The 16,581-nt window shown below is 28.2% G+C and overlaps 3 protein-coding genes across 8 annotated transcripts in view; 1 reads left to right on the top strand and 2 right to left on the bottom strand.

Moving 5' to 3' along the window:
• LOC123275143 (E3 ubiquitin-protein ligase TRIM9) overlaps positions 1–3,232 on the bottom strand; it is a 119,316-nt gene extending 116,084 nt beyond the window's left edge. For all 3 annotated transcript variants that reach the window (XM_044743070.1, XM_044743069.1, XM_044743071.1), the window contains exon 1: positions 2,155–3,232. In XM_044743070.1, coding sequence (XP_044599005.1) covers positions 2,155–2,646 — 492 coding nt within the window. In that variant the 5' untranslated portion in view covers positions 2,647–3,232. The remainder of the gene's footprint in view (positions 1–2,154) is intronic.
• Positions 3,233–5,825: 2,593 nt separating this feature from the next.
• LOC123275144 (L-2-hydroxyglutarate dehydrogenase, mitochondrial) lies at positions 5,826–12,569 on the top strand. 3 transcript variants are annotated; one of them, XM_044743073.1, is made up of 8 exons: positions 5,826–5,973; positions 7,936–8,018; positions 8,126–8,319; positions 8,398–8,610; positions 9,995–10,186; positions 10,258–10,529; positions 10,593–10,772; positions 12,297–12,569. In XM_044743073.1, exons 2-8 carry the CDS (start codon positions 8,003–8,005, stop codon positions 12,490–12,492), a joined length of 1,263 nt encoding a protein of 420 aa, XP_044599008.1. In that variant the 5' UTR covers positions 5,826–5,973; positions 7,936–8,002; the 3' UTR covers positions 12,493–12,569. The 3 variants fall into 3 exon arrangements, with proteins under 3 accessions (XP_044599008.1, XP_044599007.1, XP_044599009.1); XM_044743072.1 differs by having other exon boundaries at positions 8,121–8,319; XM_044743074.1 differs by lacking the exon at positions 5,826–5,973 and adding an exon at positions 6,936–6,953.
• Positions 12,570–12,616: 47 nt separating this feature from the next.
• LOC123275148 (post-GPI attachment to proteins factor 2-like) lies at positions 12,617–16,268 on the bottom strand. 2 transcript variants are annotated; one of them, XM_044743080.1, is made up of 5 exons: positions 15,758–16,267; positions 15,470–15,650; positions 15,151–15,397; positions 13,070–13,285; positions 12,617–12,992 (listed from the first exon to the last, which is right to left on the bottom strand). In XM_044743080.1, the coding sequence occupies exons 2-5, from the start codon at positions 15,647–15,649 to the stop codon at positions 12,865–12,867; spliced, it is 771 nt and encodes a 256-aa protein (XP_044599015.1). In that variant the 5' UTR covers position 15,650; positions 15,758–16,267; the 3' UTR covers positions 12,617–12,864. The 2 variants fall into 2 exon arrangements, with proteins under 2 accessions (XP_044599015.1, XP_044599014.1); XM_044743079.1 differs by having other exon boundaries at positions 15,470–16,268.
• Between the last annotated feature and the right edge of the window lie 313 nt (positions 16,269–16,581).

The raw sequence follows: 16,581 nt of genomic DNA, 5'->3' as shown, positions 1-16,581 counted from the left end.
ATGCGCAAATCATCGTTGAATTTTAACTAAATTTAACGTTAAACGCCGAGGATTTTACTTTTGAGTTTTATTTTACAGATCCTACACAGAAAAAACAAAAAAGGCCATTCGGCATCCGAAATGGAAGTAGATTTCGTATTGAAATATAAAAAATAAATAAAAACGAAGTGCATAATAAGATAAATGCTAAGGTATTCAGCTCAAAAAAATTTTTCACTTTTTGTAAATGAGTCGTCTTTATCTTCCGATATTCTGACTACTGAAATTAATATATATATATAAATACATACATAAACTTTTGAACTATATGTATTTTCTGACTCAGCTCGTCGAGTTAGGTCGGAATATAGCAAAATTTTTCAGAAGTTGCGGCATGAGAACGGCTACAATAGTTAGATTTTTATGAAATCTACTAAAAATTAACTTGATTTAAGAGAAAAATTCTTGAATCAAGAATATAATTTTTAAGGGGGTAATTCGGCTGCCCAATTTTAAAACACAGTAACTGCAAAATTTTTATACCTGATTTTTTCTAGTATTGCTGCATTTTTTACAACTTTAAGACCTTAATTTCAAGTATTTTTTGCTAAAAATATTTATATTCAAGTATTTTCTATTCATAAATCGAATTCTTCATCAATTTGGCGGGCAAGCTTTTTTTAATAAAAAAAATTGAAAAACATTTTTAAATGTTAGTTACTGTGATTTGAAATTGGGCAGCTGATTTGTCTTGAATCGAGACAAAAAATTCTTGAATCAGGTAAAATTTCCTTAAATCAAGAATTTTTCTACTCAAGTCAAAAATATTACATAGAAAAAAAGGTTCACTTGAGCCAAGAAAATATTTTTCTTTCTAATTATTTTCTTGAGCAAAAAAAAATTTTTTTTTTGACACAAGAAATTTCACTTTTTCCAAAAAAATTAATTCTCTTGCTTTAAGAAATGCGTATCTTGATCCAAGAAAATTTATTTAAGTCAAGAAAATCTTTTTTTGAGAAAATTCAGCCTCGAAGCTTTAAAAAATGTAACTTCTTGATAGAAGTTAATTTTCTTGTCTTGAAAAAATTTCTCTCGCTCCAACAAATTAAATATAAAGATAGAAGTAAATTTTCGTTAATATTTTTATTGATTAACATGTCAAATGGGAAGATCAAATAATATTTCATCATTTTTTTTCATTCAATATGTATAATTTCACGCTAAAATAATATAAAAAGTGTATCAAATATTCAAGAGAAAAATTTTCTCAAGGTAAAAAAATTTTTTTCTCAGCTGAAGTAGGTAGCGCTGCTTCCCTAAAGTATCTAAAAATCTTGATCAAATATAAAAATTAATTGTATCAAATATTTATGATAATTCGAATGAATAAAAAATTATTTCCACCAAAAAAAGAATTTCTCGAAAAATTTTAACTTCGGCCTTCCTTCAGGCACCCGAAAATTTTCTTGAGCCAAGAATTTTGTTCTCCATACGGAAAGAACAAGGTGACATTGTATATCATCCCAGATTATAATGAGTGAAAAAAAATTTCAGATAGTAGCTAGTATAATCCAGATTACAATGGGTATAATTCAGATATCACGCAGTATAATCTGGATTTTTTTTAGCTACTATCTGAAATTTTTTTCACCACACTGATAAAAGGATTTGTTTATAGTTAAAAATATTTGTTAATATTTAACAAATCATTTATTAGTGACCACTTTTTAGTCCTTAACAAAATTTCTTAGTATTTAAAAAGATTTATTAATGTTTAATAAATGAATATCAAATTTATTAAATACAAACAAATCATTTTAAATACTAAGAAATATTTGTTCAATAATAAAAAGTGGTCTTTAATAAATGATTTGTTAATTATTAGCAAATGTTTTTTAATACAAATAAATCCTTCTATCAGTGCACAGATATCACTGAGTATAATCTGGGATGATATCCAGTGTCATCTTGTTCTTTGCTTGCAGTCAAAAAATTTTTCTTTCTGTGCCCAAAAAAAGTATCTAAACATTCTCTCTGGAGACTCAAGCTCATCATTATTCGAGACACGCGAGTAACTTCCCATATATCTTTATCTGTGTATAAATGTATAGAGCAAAGGTATATATTCTGTACAGAAAAGGAAAGGTGGATGAAAAAATTAAGAATCGATCGAACCTCGCACTGTTCGCAGGCGACTGTAGCTTCTCTGGGTTCGCCCTCACACATCTGACACAGTAGCCTGACATTTCTTGCCTCCTGATACTTTTCGACAATTCTCTGCATTGCCCGATATTTTGGCAAATTATGGGCACCGCCCTCGTCAAAATACACACTTTTGTGGCAAACCGGACAGGAGAGACAGAGTGTGCCTCCAGAAGGCGGAAAACACCCTCCATTTCCCGGAGTACCGACGTAACTTCCGGGTCTGGATGATGTTGACGTGCTGCTGCAAACAACTCCAGAATCCGTTTCTGAAAGTATGGACACTTTGTCGGCCTCCTGGTCAGAGCCGGGCGCATTTGAGCAGTCGGTTGTTGATTCTGGAGGCGAATCTGGCGGAGCTTGGAGATTTACTGCACATGATAAACACAGTGCATGCCAACAAGGCAAAAGAACGGGATCGCTAAATAGTTCCTTGCAGGTAGGACATCGCAATTCGTCTTCCATTCTGACTCTCTGGACCGATTTCTCGATATTTTACCAACTTTATTTTTTCTAATTCTACTTTTTGAGTCGTGAGAAGAGTCCGATGTTCCGCTATTACGTTCGCGATATAATACAACTTATGCCTGTACTATGGTTATATTATGGCCTTCGGTCAGACCGGTTCGATCCTCGCTGCTCCGAACGTGAAAGGTCTTAAGTACACGACCGGTAAGCATCCAGTGAGAAATACTCCATTATATTTTAAAAAAATTTCTACACTTTTTTTCAAATTAATTCACTAATTGTCTAACTAATTATAATAATAATAATAATCCGTGGATAAAATCGGTATGACAATCTTAAATTGATTGTTTACATTTTTGAGTTTGGAGTAAAATTACAAACACTTGTTAATAATAATTAATAATTAAGACACTTCACTTTATTATCTAATTAATCTATTAAAAATAAAAACAACACTCGTTACACTTTACTGACGATTTAATTCACGATAGAACGGAACTGCAGCTGCATGTGACCGTCGAGATCGGCGTTCCGCAGCGATACTAACGTTAAGGCCGGCACTGAGTTTACTGACTCCCAGTGCAGAGTCAAAGAACTGCCGCGCAACGCGACCACGCAACACATCTTGCTCATGGATGCTTCAACTTTATATTAATTCTGGGCAAGTGGGAGAAATATATGGGGCGTGCGTTAAATATTTTTAATTTTTGACAAATTTTGGGAATTTTAAAAAATTTATTTCCCCCGTAATAAATTTGTAAAAAAAAAATTGGAGTAAAAAATTTTTCCAGGATATGAAAATTGAAATTGATCTTTTTTTTTGTTAATATAAATAAATATCGATGATGGATCGAGATCGAGGTACAATTTTGATCGCTAACGTTCCTGGAGACTGTCGCTCTCGGCAAGATGGAAAGGTGGAAGAGAGGGAGAGATGATGAGGAAGAAGAAACAAAAGGAAATATTTTATGAAGAGGCATGGTACATGTGTGTATAAGAGATACGGGAAATAGAATAAGAAGTTTATAAAGAGGACAAGAAAAAGAAAGAAAGAGAGAGAGAGAATATTAATATAAAATATAAAAAAGTGAAGGGAGTTGATGAAGAAAGGAGCGATTGTGATGGATGAAGAGTTGCACAGGGTCAGGAATATTCGAGGTATATATGGGGAGAAAAGTAAAACTGGTATATATTTTACGAATATGTTTTTGCACTATATATTGTTAGATGGTATGTTATATTATTATACAAGAACATATCCAGGTGCATTGGGAGTGTGTGCTGTAATACACGCATCAGTTCCAATGATCCTTGTTTGAAAAAAAGAACATAATATATGTTGTACCTATATAATAATGCCCATGGAGCATTCACGTTCAATTGAACCGGTGGTTTAGTTAGTAGATCTAAGATCTATAGCAGCTGATATATATTGTGTTATTGATACCGTAAAATTATTCTTGTTTTTTCTTTGTTGTTTATGTTTATAAAGTAAAAATATTTTTTTTAATTATTTCTGATTTAATTTACGAGAAAATGTTATCTATATTGTCAAGAAAATAAGCAAATTTTTTTTGGCCAGTGTATTTATATGATAAAATGGGGTTTTATGGTTAAATTTGGTATCGTTGGAAAAGTCTTGTGCCTTTTCATGGTTTCATATTATTCTCACCAATAGTTAATTTATGGTAATAAGTATTTAGGCTGCATTCGAAAATACTCTATTTGTAGATACATAATTAAGAAATGACCTTGTATCTTGTGAACTATTGACATTTTTAAAGATATAAGCTCATCCTGATGTTACACTCATCAAGACCTTTCATTTGAATACCCACATCAATTTCTCATATATTTTATATATTTATATATATATATATATATATATATATATATATATATATATATATATATATATATGTATATATGAAAAATATATCAAAATGCATGTAGGTGCTCAAATGAAAGCTCTTGGTGAGTGTAACACCAGGATTAGCTTATGTCTTTAAAAATGTCAATATTTAAGAAAGTACAGTGCAATTTAACATAATTAAGAAATGACCTTGTATCTTGTGAATTATTGACGTTTTTAAAGATATAAGCTCATCCCGATGTTACACTCATCAAAATCTTTCATTTGAGTACCCACATCAATTTTTCATATATATATATATATATATGAAAATGCATGTGGGTACTCAAATGAAAGCTTTTGATGAGTGTAACATCAGGATGAGCTTATATCTTTAGAAACGTCAATAGTTAAAAAAGTACAGTGCAATTTAACGAAATTCATTATTTAATAAAGCAAAATTTTATTTCTTTATGGTTCACAAGTCAGGGCAGTCACATAGTGACTGCAAGGTTGCTAGTTGTATATTTATTTACTTATTTGATTTAAAAATAAAAATTGTATTTGATTTGCGCCATATGTGTAATTTATTAATATCACTTGTCAGGGTCAGAGCAAAAAAGTTGATGACAAAAAGGTATAATCAATAAAAGCTTTTGATTAAATATGCTCTTAACCATTCACTTTCCATTTATGTCATTATTTTATTTGGATAACTATGAATAACAAACAAAGTATGGGAATTAATAACGAGATGAGAATAATAAAAGTAAAAAATGAATGGAGTAAAGTATGATTAAAAAATTTTCAATAATCAGTATTTAATATTCCGTTAACGTTGCAAAATTCGTGAGCAAATTGTTAAAATAATATTCAATTGAATATACATATTTTCTGGGGTAGTATATACTAGATGCAGAGAGGATTTTTCGAGTTAAATTTGCATGTATAATGAGAGAATGGTAAAGCCACAATTCTCCGATTATCCAAGACCCCTAAAAGGGTTGCGATTCTCCAGGCTAGGCAGACCGGACATTGATGTCTATATATTATTTAACTTTAGAATCACCACCAAGATTATTAATATGCTGATTAATTCATTGGATTTTTCATCCTTTGCTTTCATTTATTTATGAGTTATGAGTTATGCTTATATGAGGGTAAATATTTATGTTATTTTATATTAAAGCAATCATTAATAAATCGGAGCCATAATTTTTTTTTTTTTTTCTTAATTAAGATATTTAGTTAATTATCAATTGACTTATCACACGAGAAAACTCGATAGCTTGGTCTAGTAGAAAACTAGAGAAAATTCAATTCAGCGGCGCCACCTCCTGACTACGCATCCGCTCATCTTTATCTACATGGCGAGAGTTTCATCACTGTAATTCTCCGAAATAAAAAATTTCAACATCAATAGCAAGTTTTTTTTTTACATACTGGTGTCAACATCAAATAACCTCAAATATGTGAGTAATCAAACTAGTCAATTAATTTGTAATTAGTGAGCGACTATTAATGGCGTAATTTTTATCTTTTACCTATATTTGGTGTCTCACTTTAGAAAATAAAAATTTACTATCAATATAATCTAAAAAAAAAATTCTGACTTATGATTTTATCATTCGAAAAAAAAAAAATAATAATAAGAAAAAAAATGCGCAGTAAATCTTTTAGTTAAATTGGTTTTAATCAATGAAAAAATTAGTTTCAAAAATTTATTTTCGAACTTTTAAGAAAGCAAAAAAAATAAAAAATATTAAATAAAATTATTAAAAATTGTGGCTTAAATTTAAATTATTATGCTCTAAAGAAATGATTATAGTCATTAAAGGAAAATAAATATTTTTTTTAGTAATTAGATAGAAAGCGATTATTAAAAAAAAAATATAAAAAAAATTGAGCAAATGAACATAATAAAAAATGAGCGATAAAATCGCATCGTTAAGGCTACATAAAAGGCTGATTAATCTTTAGAAGCATAATAATAAGCATATTAAAATGTGTATAATAAAAGATTTAGTAGTAGGTATTATAATGAACAACAAAATGAAAAAAATAAATAGAACGCAGTCACATATGGTCATTACGTAGAGAGTTATATTAATTCAGCTGGTTCTTGGGGTACAATCTCAATAATCTCTGACTCTTTGACGTACAAACGTACTGTACGTGCACACGCAGAACGTGATATAATATCTGATATTATATCACGAGAAACAAATAGTAATGAGAATAAGCTTTGCATTTACGTTCTACGATAATACGATGCATATCATAAAGTCATAATTTCAAAGATATTAATATTATATATGCTATTAATATAATTTTTTATTTTTTACGTAAAATAATATTCATACAGATGTTGCAACAAAATACACTTAATAAGCGGCTTAACTTATCATGTGATATGAAATACTAAAGACTGTTATTCTCTCTGTATTTGAATGTATGTGAATTTAATTTACTATCATGAGCACGTGTACTTGTAGCTATTTCATTTCATTCGCTTAGTAAAATTATATTTTAATTTTAATTTCATTTGTAAGACAAATTTATGTAAATTTTGCGAGTACGATTAAGATTTTTTCGAATTATTTTAATATTAAAATTAATTTAGCAGACATTTGATAGTTTTAATTATATTCTTAACAAATAAATTGTGTTAAAAAAAAATTTTTTTAAAAATTGACATGTAGAAATTAAAAAAAATTAAAAATTCAATTTTTTAAAAATCATTTTTCGGAACAAATTTTTGAATTATTTATATAATTGTTTTAATATTAAAATTAATTTGGCAGACATTTGATAATTTTAATTATATTTTTGACAAATAAATTGTGGTAAAAAAAATAAAAAAAATTGACATGTAGAAATTTTAAAAAATTAAAAATGAAATTTTTCGGAACAAATTTTTGAATTTTTTTAATATTAAAATTAATTAAGTAGACATTTGATAATTTTAATTAAATTTTTGACAAATAAATTTTGGTAAAAAAAAATAAGAAAAAAAATTGACATTTAGAAATTTTAAAAAATAAAAAATGCTATTTTTTAAAAATAATTTTTCGGAACAAATTTTTGAATTATTTATACAATTGTTTTAATATTAAAATTAATTTAGCAGACATTTGATAATTTTAATTATATTTTTGACAAATAAATTGTGGTAAAAAAAAATTGACATGTAGAAATTTTAAAAAGTTAAAAATGCAATTTTTTAAAAATCATTTTTTGGAACAAATTTTTTTGTTAAATATTAAAAAATTGTCAAGTGACTGTTGACTTTAATATCATGTTTTAATTTTCAATTCCACTTGAATTTAGTTACTTAATTACATGAAACGTCAATTATTTAACTGTCAAAATAAACAAAAATTTTGTCTGATAAAAAATTGAAGTAACCATTGGCATTAATTTTGTCTGAACAGATAAAAATGTCATCGGGAATAATAAAGCTGGGAAGAACTATCCGGCACTTGGGACTGACTTGTCGCTATGCATCTACGTCAAGGTTAATAAAATATTTATGTATTACTTAGTTTCTAAAAAAAACCCTATGGACAATTAAATTAATTATGTTATTTCTAACTTGACTACATAATTTTATCTGTAGTGCAGATCACGATACGTACGATTTGGTGGTGGTCGGGGGTGGAATAGTCGGATGCGCTACGGCACGTGAAATGCTCGAAAGACATCCTAATATGAAAATAGTTATCGTTGAAAAGGAAAATAAACTGGCGATGCATCAAACTGGGCACAACAGCGGAGTTATTCATGCCGGAATTTATTACACTCCCGGTAGTATCAAGGTAATTATAATTTAAATTATAAAAAACTGAAAAATTAATTAATTAAAATAATCTGGGGTGAAAAAAATTTTTTTCCAGGCGAAATTATGCGTAGAAGGATTAAAACTGTCTTACGATTATTTCGGCAAGCATAATATTCCGTATAAAAAGGTTGGAAAGCTTATTGTAGCTCAGGATCAGGATCAGGCTAAGAGGATTGACGATTTATACCAAAGAGGCTTGAAAAACAACGTACCGGAGCTTAAATTAATTGAAAGAAATGATATATGCAAATTTGAACCCAAGTGCAAGGTAAAATTTACAAGTTTAATTTTAATAATAAATTAATCTATATTATTTTAGAGAATAAGCAAAATTTTGTGGCCAGTAACCAATTTATAATGATAAATATTTAGGCTGTATTCGAAAATGCTCTACGTAATTAAGAAATGACCTTGTATTTCGTGAACTATTGATATTTTTAAAGACATAAGCTCATCCCGATGTTACACTTATCGAGACCTTTCATTTAAGTACCCACATCATTTTTTCAAATATTCTATATATTTATATATATGAATATATGAAAAATATATCAAAATGCATGTGGGTACTCAAATGAAAGCTTTTGATGAGTGTAACATCAGGATGAGCTTATATCTTTAAAAACGTCAATAATTAAGAAAGTACAGTGCAATTTAACATAATTAAGAAATGATCTTGTATCTTGTAAACTATTCACATTTTTAAATATATAAGCTCATCCCGATGTTACACTCATCGAGACCTTTCATTTGAGTACCCACATCATTTTTTCAAATATTCTATATATTTATATATATGAATATATGAAAAATATATCAAAATGCATGTGGGTACTCAAATGAAAGCTCTTGATGAGTGTAACATCGAGATGAGCTTATATCTTAAAAAATGTCAATAATTAATAACTGACGTTGCTATCTTGTCAACTAATGATATTTTTGAAGATATAAGCTCATCTCGATATTACACTCATCAAGACCTTTCATTTGAGTACCCACATCATTTTTTCATATATTTATATATATTACATATACGTTTATATGAAAAATATATCAAAATACATGTGGGTACTCAAATGAAAGCTCTTGATGAGTATAAAATCAAGATGAGCTTATATCTTTAAAAATGTCAATATTTAAGAAAGTACATTGCAATTTAACATCATAAAGAAATGACCTTGTATCTTGTCAACTAATGATAGTTTTGAAGATATAAGCTCATCTCGATATTACACTCATCAAGACCTTTCATTTGAGTACCCACATCATTTTTTCATATATTTATATATATTACATATATGTTTATATGAAAAATATATCGAAATGCATGTGGGTACTCAAATGAAAGCTCTTGATGAGTATAACATCGGGATGAGCTTATATCTTTAAAAATGTCAATAATTAAGAATTGACGTCGCTATCTTGTCACATAATGATATTTTTGAAGATATAAACTCATCCCGATGTTACTCTCATCAAGACCTTTCATTTGAGCACTCACATCATTTTTTCATATATTTATATATATTATCTATATGTATATATGAAAAATATATCAAAAATACATGTGCAATTTAACAAAAGTCATTATTTAATAAAGCATTTAATATAAAGTTGCTAGTTTTAATAAAATAAATTAATAATTTTTCAAGGGAGAAAAAGCAATATGGTCACCATGGACTGGAATCGTCGACTGGGGAGACGTGTGTCGTTATTTTGCTTCCCAGTTTGAAAAGATGGGTGGCAAAATTATTTTAAATTATGAAGTTACAGGCTTCGCTGAGAATGCCGAGTCTCAAGATCACAAAAAACTTCTCCCTATTTGCGTGATGTCTAAAAATAAAGTGAGTAATTGATTTTTAAAGCTAGTAACTCATTTATTTTCATATAAATAAATATAAAAAATATTTGACAGATGATACACACAAAATACGTGCTAACTTGCGCGGGCTTACACTCCGATCGGCTGGCAGTAATGACTGGGTGCGACTTGAGTCCTAGAATAATTCCATTCCGCGGTGAATATCTTCTGCTAGATGAAAATAAGAAGTACCTGTGTAAAACAAATATCTATCCAGTGCCAGATCCAAGTCTTCCGTTCCTTGGCGTTCATTTTACTCCAAGAATCAACGGTGACATTTGGCTGGGTCCCAATGCTGTGTTGGCTCTCGCTAGAGAAGGATACAGGTTTGTTATTCTATCGACGTAAATATTATTATTATTGTTGTCATTATTGTTATTATAATTCAGCTGGACTGATATAAACATAAGAGACTGTATTGAGATGGCCAAATCTCCAGGACTTTACAAACTCTGCTTTCGGTATATTGTTCCTGGATGTATGGAAATAGTTAAGTCGCTCTTTTACTCACTGGCTGTCAAGGACTTGCAGAAATTTATTCCGGAGCTCACGCGCAATGATATTAAAAAGTACGTATGTTAATCTATATTATTAAGAGAATTAGCCAAAGATACATAATTAAGAAATGACCTTATATCGTGTGAACTATTGACATTTTTAAAGATATAAGCTCATCCCGATGTTACACTCATCGAGACCTTTCATTTGAGTACCCACATCAATTTTTCATATATTTTATATATTTATATATATAAATATATGAAAAATATATAAAAATGCATGTAGGGACTCAAATGAAAGGTCTTAACGAGTGTAACATCGGGATGAGCTTATATCTTAAAAAATGTCAATAATTAAGAAATGACCTTGTATCTTATGAACTATTGACATTTTTAAAGATATAAGCTCATCCCGATGTTACACTCATCGAGACCTTTCATTTGAGTACCCACATCAATTTTTCATATATTTTATATATTTATATATATGAATATATGAAAAATATATAAAAATGCATGTAGGGACTCAAATGAAAGGTCTTGACGAGTGTAACATCGGGATGAGCTTATATCTTAAAAAATGTCAATAATTAAGAAATGACCTTGTATCTTATGAACTATTGACATTTTTAAAGATATAAGCTCATCCCGATGTTACACTCATCGAGACCTTTCATTTGAGTACCCACATCAATTTTCCATATATTTTATATATTTATATATATAAATATATGAAAAATATATAAAAATGCATGTAGGGACTCAAATGAAAGGTCTTGACGAGTGTAACATCGGGATGAACTTATATCTTAAAAAATGTCAATAATTAAGAAATGGCCTTGTATCTTGTGAACTATTGACACTTTTAAAGATATAAGCTTATCCTGATGTTACACTCATCAAGAGCTTTCATTTGAGTACCCACATCAATTTTTCATATATTTATATGTATGTATATATGAAAAATATATCAAAAATCCATGTGGGTACTCAAATGAAAGCTCTTGATAAGTATAACATCGGGATGAGCTTATATCTTAAAAAATGTCAATAATTAAGAAATGACCTGGTATCTTATGAACTATTGACATTTTTAAAGATATAAGCTCATCCCGATGTTATACTCATCAAGACTTTTCATTTGAGTACCCACATCAATTTTTCATATATTTTATATATTATATATATATGTATATATAAAAAATATATGAAAATACATGTGGGTACTCAAATGAAAGCTCTTGATGAGTATAACATCGGGATGAGTTTATATCTTTAAAAACGTCAATAGTTAAAAAAGTACAGTGCAATTTAACAAAAGCCATTATTTAATAAAACAAAATTTTATTTTAAAATTATTTAAATTTAATATTCTGAAATTTGAGAAATAACAGCAGTTAAAATCGTTTTTTTTTTAACTAAATGTGATTCAAAGTTTTTTTTGGCACTTACGTTTTAAAATAACAAGCTTAGTTTTTAAAAATATAACTCTGTTTTTCCACGCAATCACTTGTGTCATTTTTTTCACATGTTGCTAGATCAATTAGACTAAAAATATTATTCTCAAAATAATAAAATTAAAATTATTAACAGAGGACCTGCTGGTGTAAGAGCCCAAGCAATGGACGACGATGGTAAGCTAGTCGACGACTTTGTATTTGACAATGGAGTTGGAAGTCTCGGTAGCCGAGTACTCCACTGTCGAAACGCGCCATCACCAGCTGCTACAAGTAGCATGGCCATCGCTAAATATATTTGCAATAAACTAGAAAAAGACTTTAAATTCTAGCATTAATAAATAATTATAAGAGGCGAAAAAAAAAATGACTTATTTTTTATAAATAAAAAGATAATATATTTTATAAACCAAGTTTTTGATTTACTTTTAAATATATAGACTGATTAGATGTATATAAAATAATATATACACTTTATTTTACAGATATAATTTTTTTTTACTCTACAATTAATAACTATTCCCAATTGACTGATAAAAATTACACTAATTATTCGTTGTATTGACAAAAGTCATCGGTGATATTTGATTGTGAGCAGAATAATCACGGATAGTATGAAAATATACTACGCGTTAATCACCAGTAATAGTACTTACATATGTACATTGTACAATATATTTATTTTATAAATATTTACTTATTACTCAAACAACTCTCAGACCTCTGGTAGATATTAATAGCCTCCTTTCAGCAAAATCCCATGCTGCTGTTAAATGGAACAGCATGTTGGTCATAACTACCATGTATTCTGAGAAAGCGAACATTGAGTAAACTGAAATAATAAATGTTTATTGAATATCGGTACTGATAACAACGGTTGTAAAATTTTGATAATAGAAGCATAAATACCAAAAGGTTCGCAGTATCGATTGTGCCTCCAGAAGAAATAACAAGCTGATAAAATTGATATGACGTTCAGAAGCATAGCTCGAACTTTTAAGACACTTGATTTTAATTCTGAGGCATCTCGAGGTGTACTTCGGCAGTTTTTGCATATATAAGTTGCTACCATCATATGCACGAAGGACATTAATAAAAATGTGATGAAGGATAATTTGTGGAAAGCTAAAAAAAAATATTATTTGGTAATTAACTTGCTTAATAATTAATTTTTAAACCGAAAAGGAAATTTTTAGATTTTTAAAATTAAATTATAGTCAAAAAAAATTTTACATCTAACTATTTTCATAAATCAAAAATTTTTATTTTTTTTCATGATAAATTTAATCGGATTAAAGAAATACATTCTGTATATTGTTCCTGGATGTAAGGAAATAGTTAAGTCGCTCTTTTACTCACTGGCTGTCAAGGACTTGCAGAAATTTATTCCGGAGCTCACGCGCAATGATATTAAAAAGTACGTATGTTAATCTATCTATATTATTAAGAGAATTAGCAAAAGTACATAATTAAGAAATGACCTTATATCGTGTGAACTATTGACATTTTTAAAGATATAAGCTCATCCCGATGTTACACTCATTGAGACCTTTCATTTGAGTACCCACATCAATTTTTCATATATTTTATATATTTATATATATTATATATATGGATATATGAAAAATATATCAAAAATGCATGTGGGTACTCAAATGAAAACTCTTGATGAGTGTAACATCGGGATGAGCTTATATCTTAAAAAATGTCAATAATTAAGAAATGACCTTGTATCTTGTGAACTATTGACATTTTTAAAGATATAAGCTCATTCTGATGTTACACTTATCAAGAGCTTTCATTTGAATACTCACATCAATTTTTCATATATTTATATATATTATATACATGTATATATGAAAAATATATAAAAATGCATGTGGGTACTCAAATGAAAGCTCTTGACGAGTGTAACATCGGGATGAGCTTATATCTTAAAAAATGTCAATAATTAAGAAATGACCTTGTATTTCGTGAACTATTGATATTTTTAAAGACATAAGCTCATCCCGATGTTACACTCATCGAGACCTTTCATTTAAGTACCCACCTCATTTTTTCAAATATTCTATATATGAAAAATATATCAAAATGCATGTGGGTACTCAAATGAAAGCTCTTGATGAGTGTTACATCGGGATGAGCTTATATCTTTGAAAACGTCAATATTTAAGAAAGTACAGAGCATTTTAACAAATATCTTGTGAACTATTGATATTTTTAAAGGTATAAGCTCATCCCGATGTTACACTCATCAAGACCTTTCATTTGAGTACCCACATCATTTTTCAAATAATCTATATATTTATATATATGTATATATGAAAAATATATAAAAATGCATGTGGGGACTCAAATGAAAGCTCTTGATGAGTGTTACCAAGAATTAATAAAACTTTAAGTACCAAAAATGTGTTTTTTATGGCAATAAAATATTTCAATCTACTTCCCAACAATTTAAAATCTTTTGATTGTAAAAAAAAAGATTATTGAGCAAGAATTTTGGGAAGTAGATTAGATCTAAGGTAAAAGACCAAGTTATTGACACTGGCCTAGTTATTGACACTTGCAATTTTATTTTAATAAAAAAAAAAAAATAATCAATTCTAATAAATTAATAAATATAATTTTTGAATTATAAATTTTAAGAAAATTGATTTTTTGAGAATATTTAATTTTTTTAATAAGAATAAAATTGCGAGTGTCGAACAACTAGGCCAGTGTCAATAACTGGGTCTTTTACCTTATTGAATTATAAAATAAAATATTATATTACATTGCAAATTATTATATTGTATAATTAGTCACAAGAAAACTTAATACTTTGTACATTGCAATAACTAATAATTGTTAAACTTGATGCATATACTATTAAATATTATTATATTTTTCTGATGTCTATGCACAGGTGTCATGCATCTCTATAGAGGGTATACCAGAAGTAAAATAAATAAAATAATTAAAGAAATTTATTATGAGAAAGAAAATACCGTAGTTTTGATTAGAAGTCCAGAAGCTCAGTGTAACCAATGAAATATTTTCAACAGCATAACTAAACAGCGCAATGTTAACAACTCCTTGTGCCCATCTGTACGTAGTTTGTTGATAATAATAATAGTACATAACAAATATTAAAGCTCTAATAACTGCTTGGATAGCAATTGCTGTTTTCCAAACATCTCTCTGCGGTTCATAGTGACCAATAGCCGCAGATATCGACGGCAAAACGTTGTATACCTATAAAATAAATATAATTATTACAAAAAAATTACACAAGTATTGACACAATATTTATAAATATTTACTTACATTGCAGTGAGTTGAAGTAGCATGTTCAAAATTATAAGTAACAGACCACACAATACAGAAAATAAATCCGAAAAATGGTAGAGCGACCGTGAACCATGCTAATTTTTTAAACGGAATGACTATTCGATAACGCGGTGCTTCTTCATCAATCAGCGGAATATAATCCGAATTTAAGCGCATTCTATTCATGATTATTTATTAATAAAATAATTGTTTTTTTAATAATAATTAAATTAAATACATAAAATTTTTATTTATTATGATAAATGAACTTTTCTCTTTTCTAACCTACTCCGAATGAATACCGTGTCGTCATCACATGAATTAATGTCTTATCAGCAGACATTAATAAATTCCTTAATGAAGATTTAGTAAATTGTTGATAACATGACAGCCGATGGACTCATGGTTATCAAAACAAATTATAAATAAACTTTTAATACTCTTTATGATCACAGACAGAAAAAATGTACACAAGTGTTGTGATTCACTAATTAATTATTATGTTAGTAATTTTTTTTTTTTTTTTTGTAGAACTTTAACTATGATTGAGGTTAAATTGACAACCATAAATATTTATTAGAATATTAAAGATTACTCATAAATAGTCTTTGCACATCACAACTTACTGAGTAATTTTTGAGTATTAAAAATATTTATTATTATTTAAATAACAACTCATTGCGCTTTTGACGTACTTTTATATGAGTTACCGATGACATAAACATTTAACTCGTTTTAAAATTAAAAAACATTACGAAAATCATTTTAAGGTCAGTGTTAATTTTTTTTTCACTTTAAATTATTCATTATAAATTATTTTGTAAATAATTGTTAGATTAATCACAGAAATAAAAAGTATTTTTTTATTTATTACATTTTTTTTGACACTGAAAAGCGATCAGCTGATATTTTGGGGTTTAAATGTCAAAGTGCTGCTCTCTAGAAAAAGAAAATATTGCTAACAGCTGACAAGGAAAATTTTGACATAAAAAAGTAATTTTTAGTTGAGCCACTAGATGGCGGGAGTTATTCATCGAAATTCGAGCAATCAGCTGATCGCTAAATTCTTTTTTTATTATTTGTGTGCAGATAAACGTTTTTATGAGTTT

The sequence above is a fragment of the Cotesia glomerata genome, linkage group LG1 (assembly GCF_020080835.1).
Source record: "Cotesia glomerata isolate CgM1 linkage group LG1, MPM_Cglom_v2.3, whole genome shotgun sequence".
NCBI lineage: Eukaryota > Metazoa > Arthropoda > Insecta > Hymenoptera > Braconidae > Cotesia > Cotesia glomerata.
This window is presented reverse-complemented; position numbering and strand designations above follow the sequence as displayed.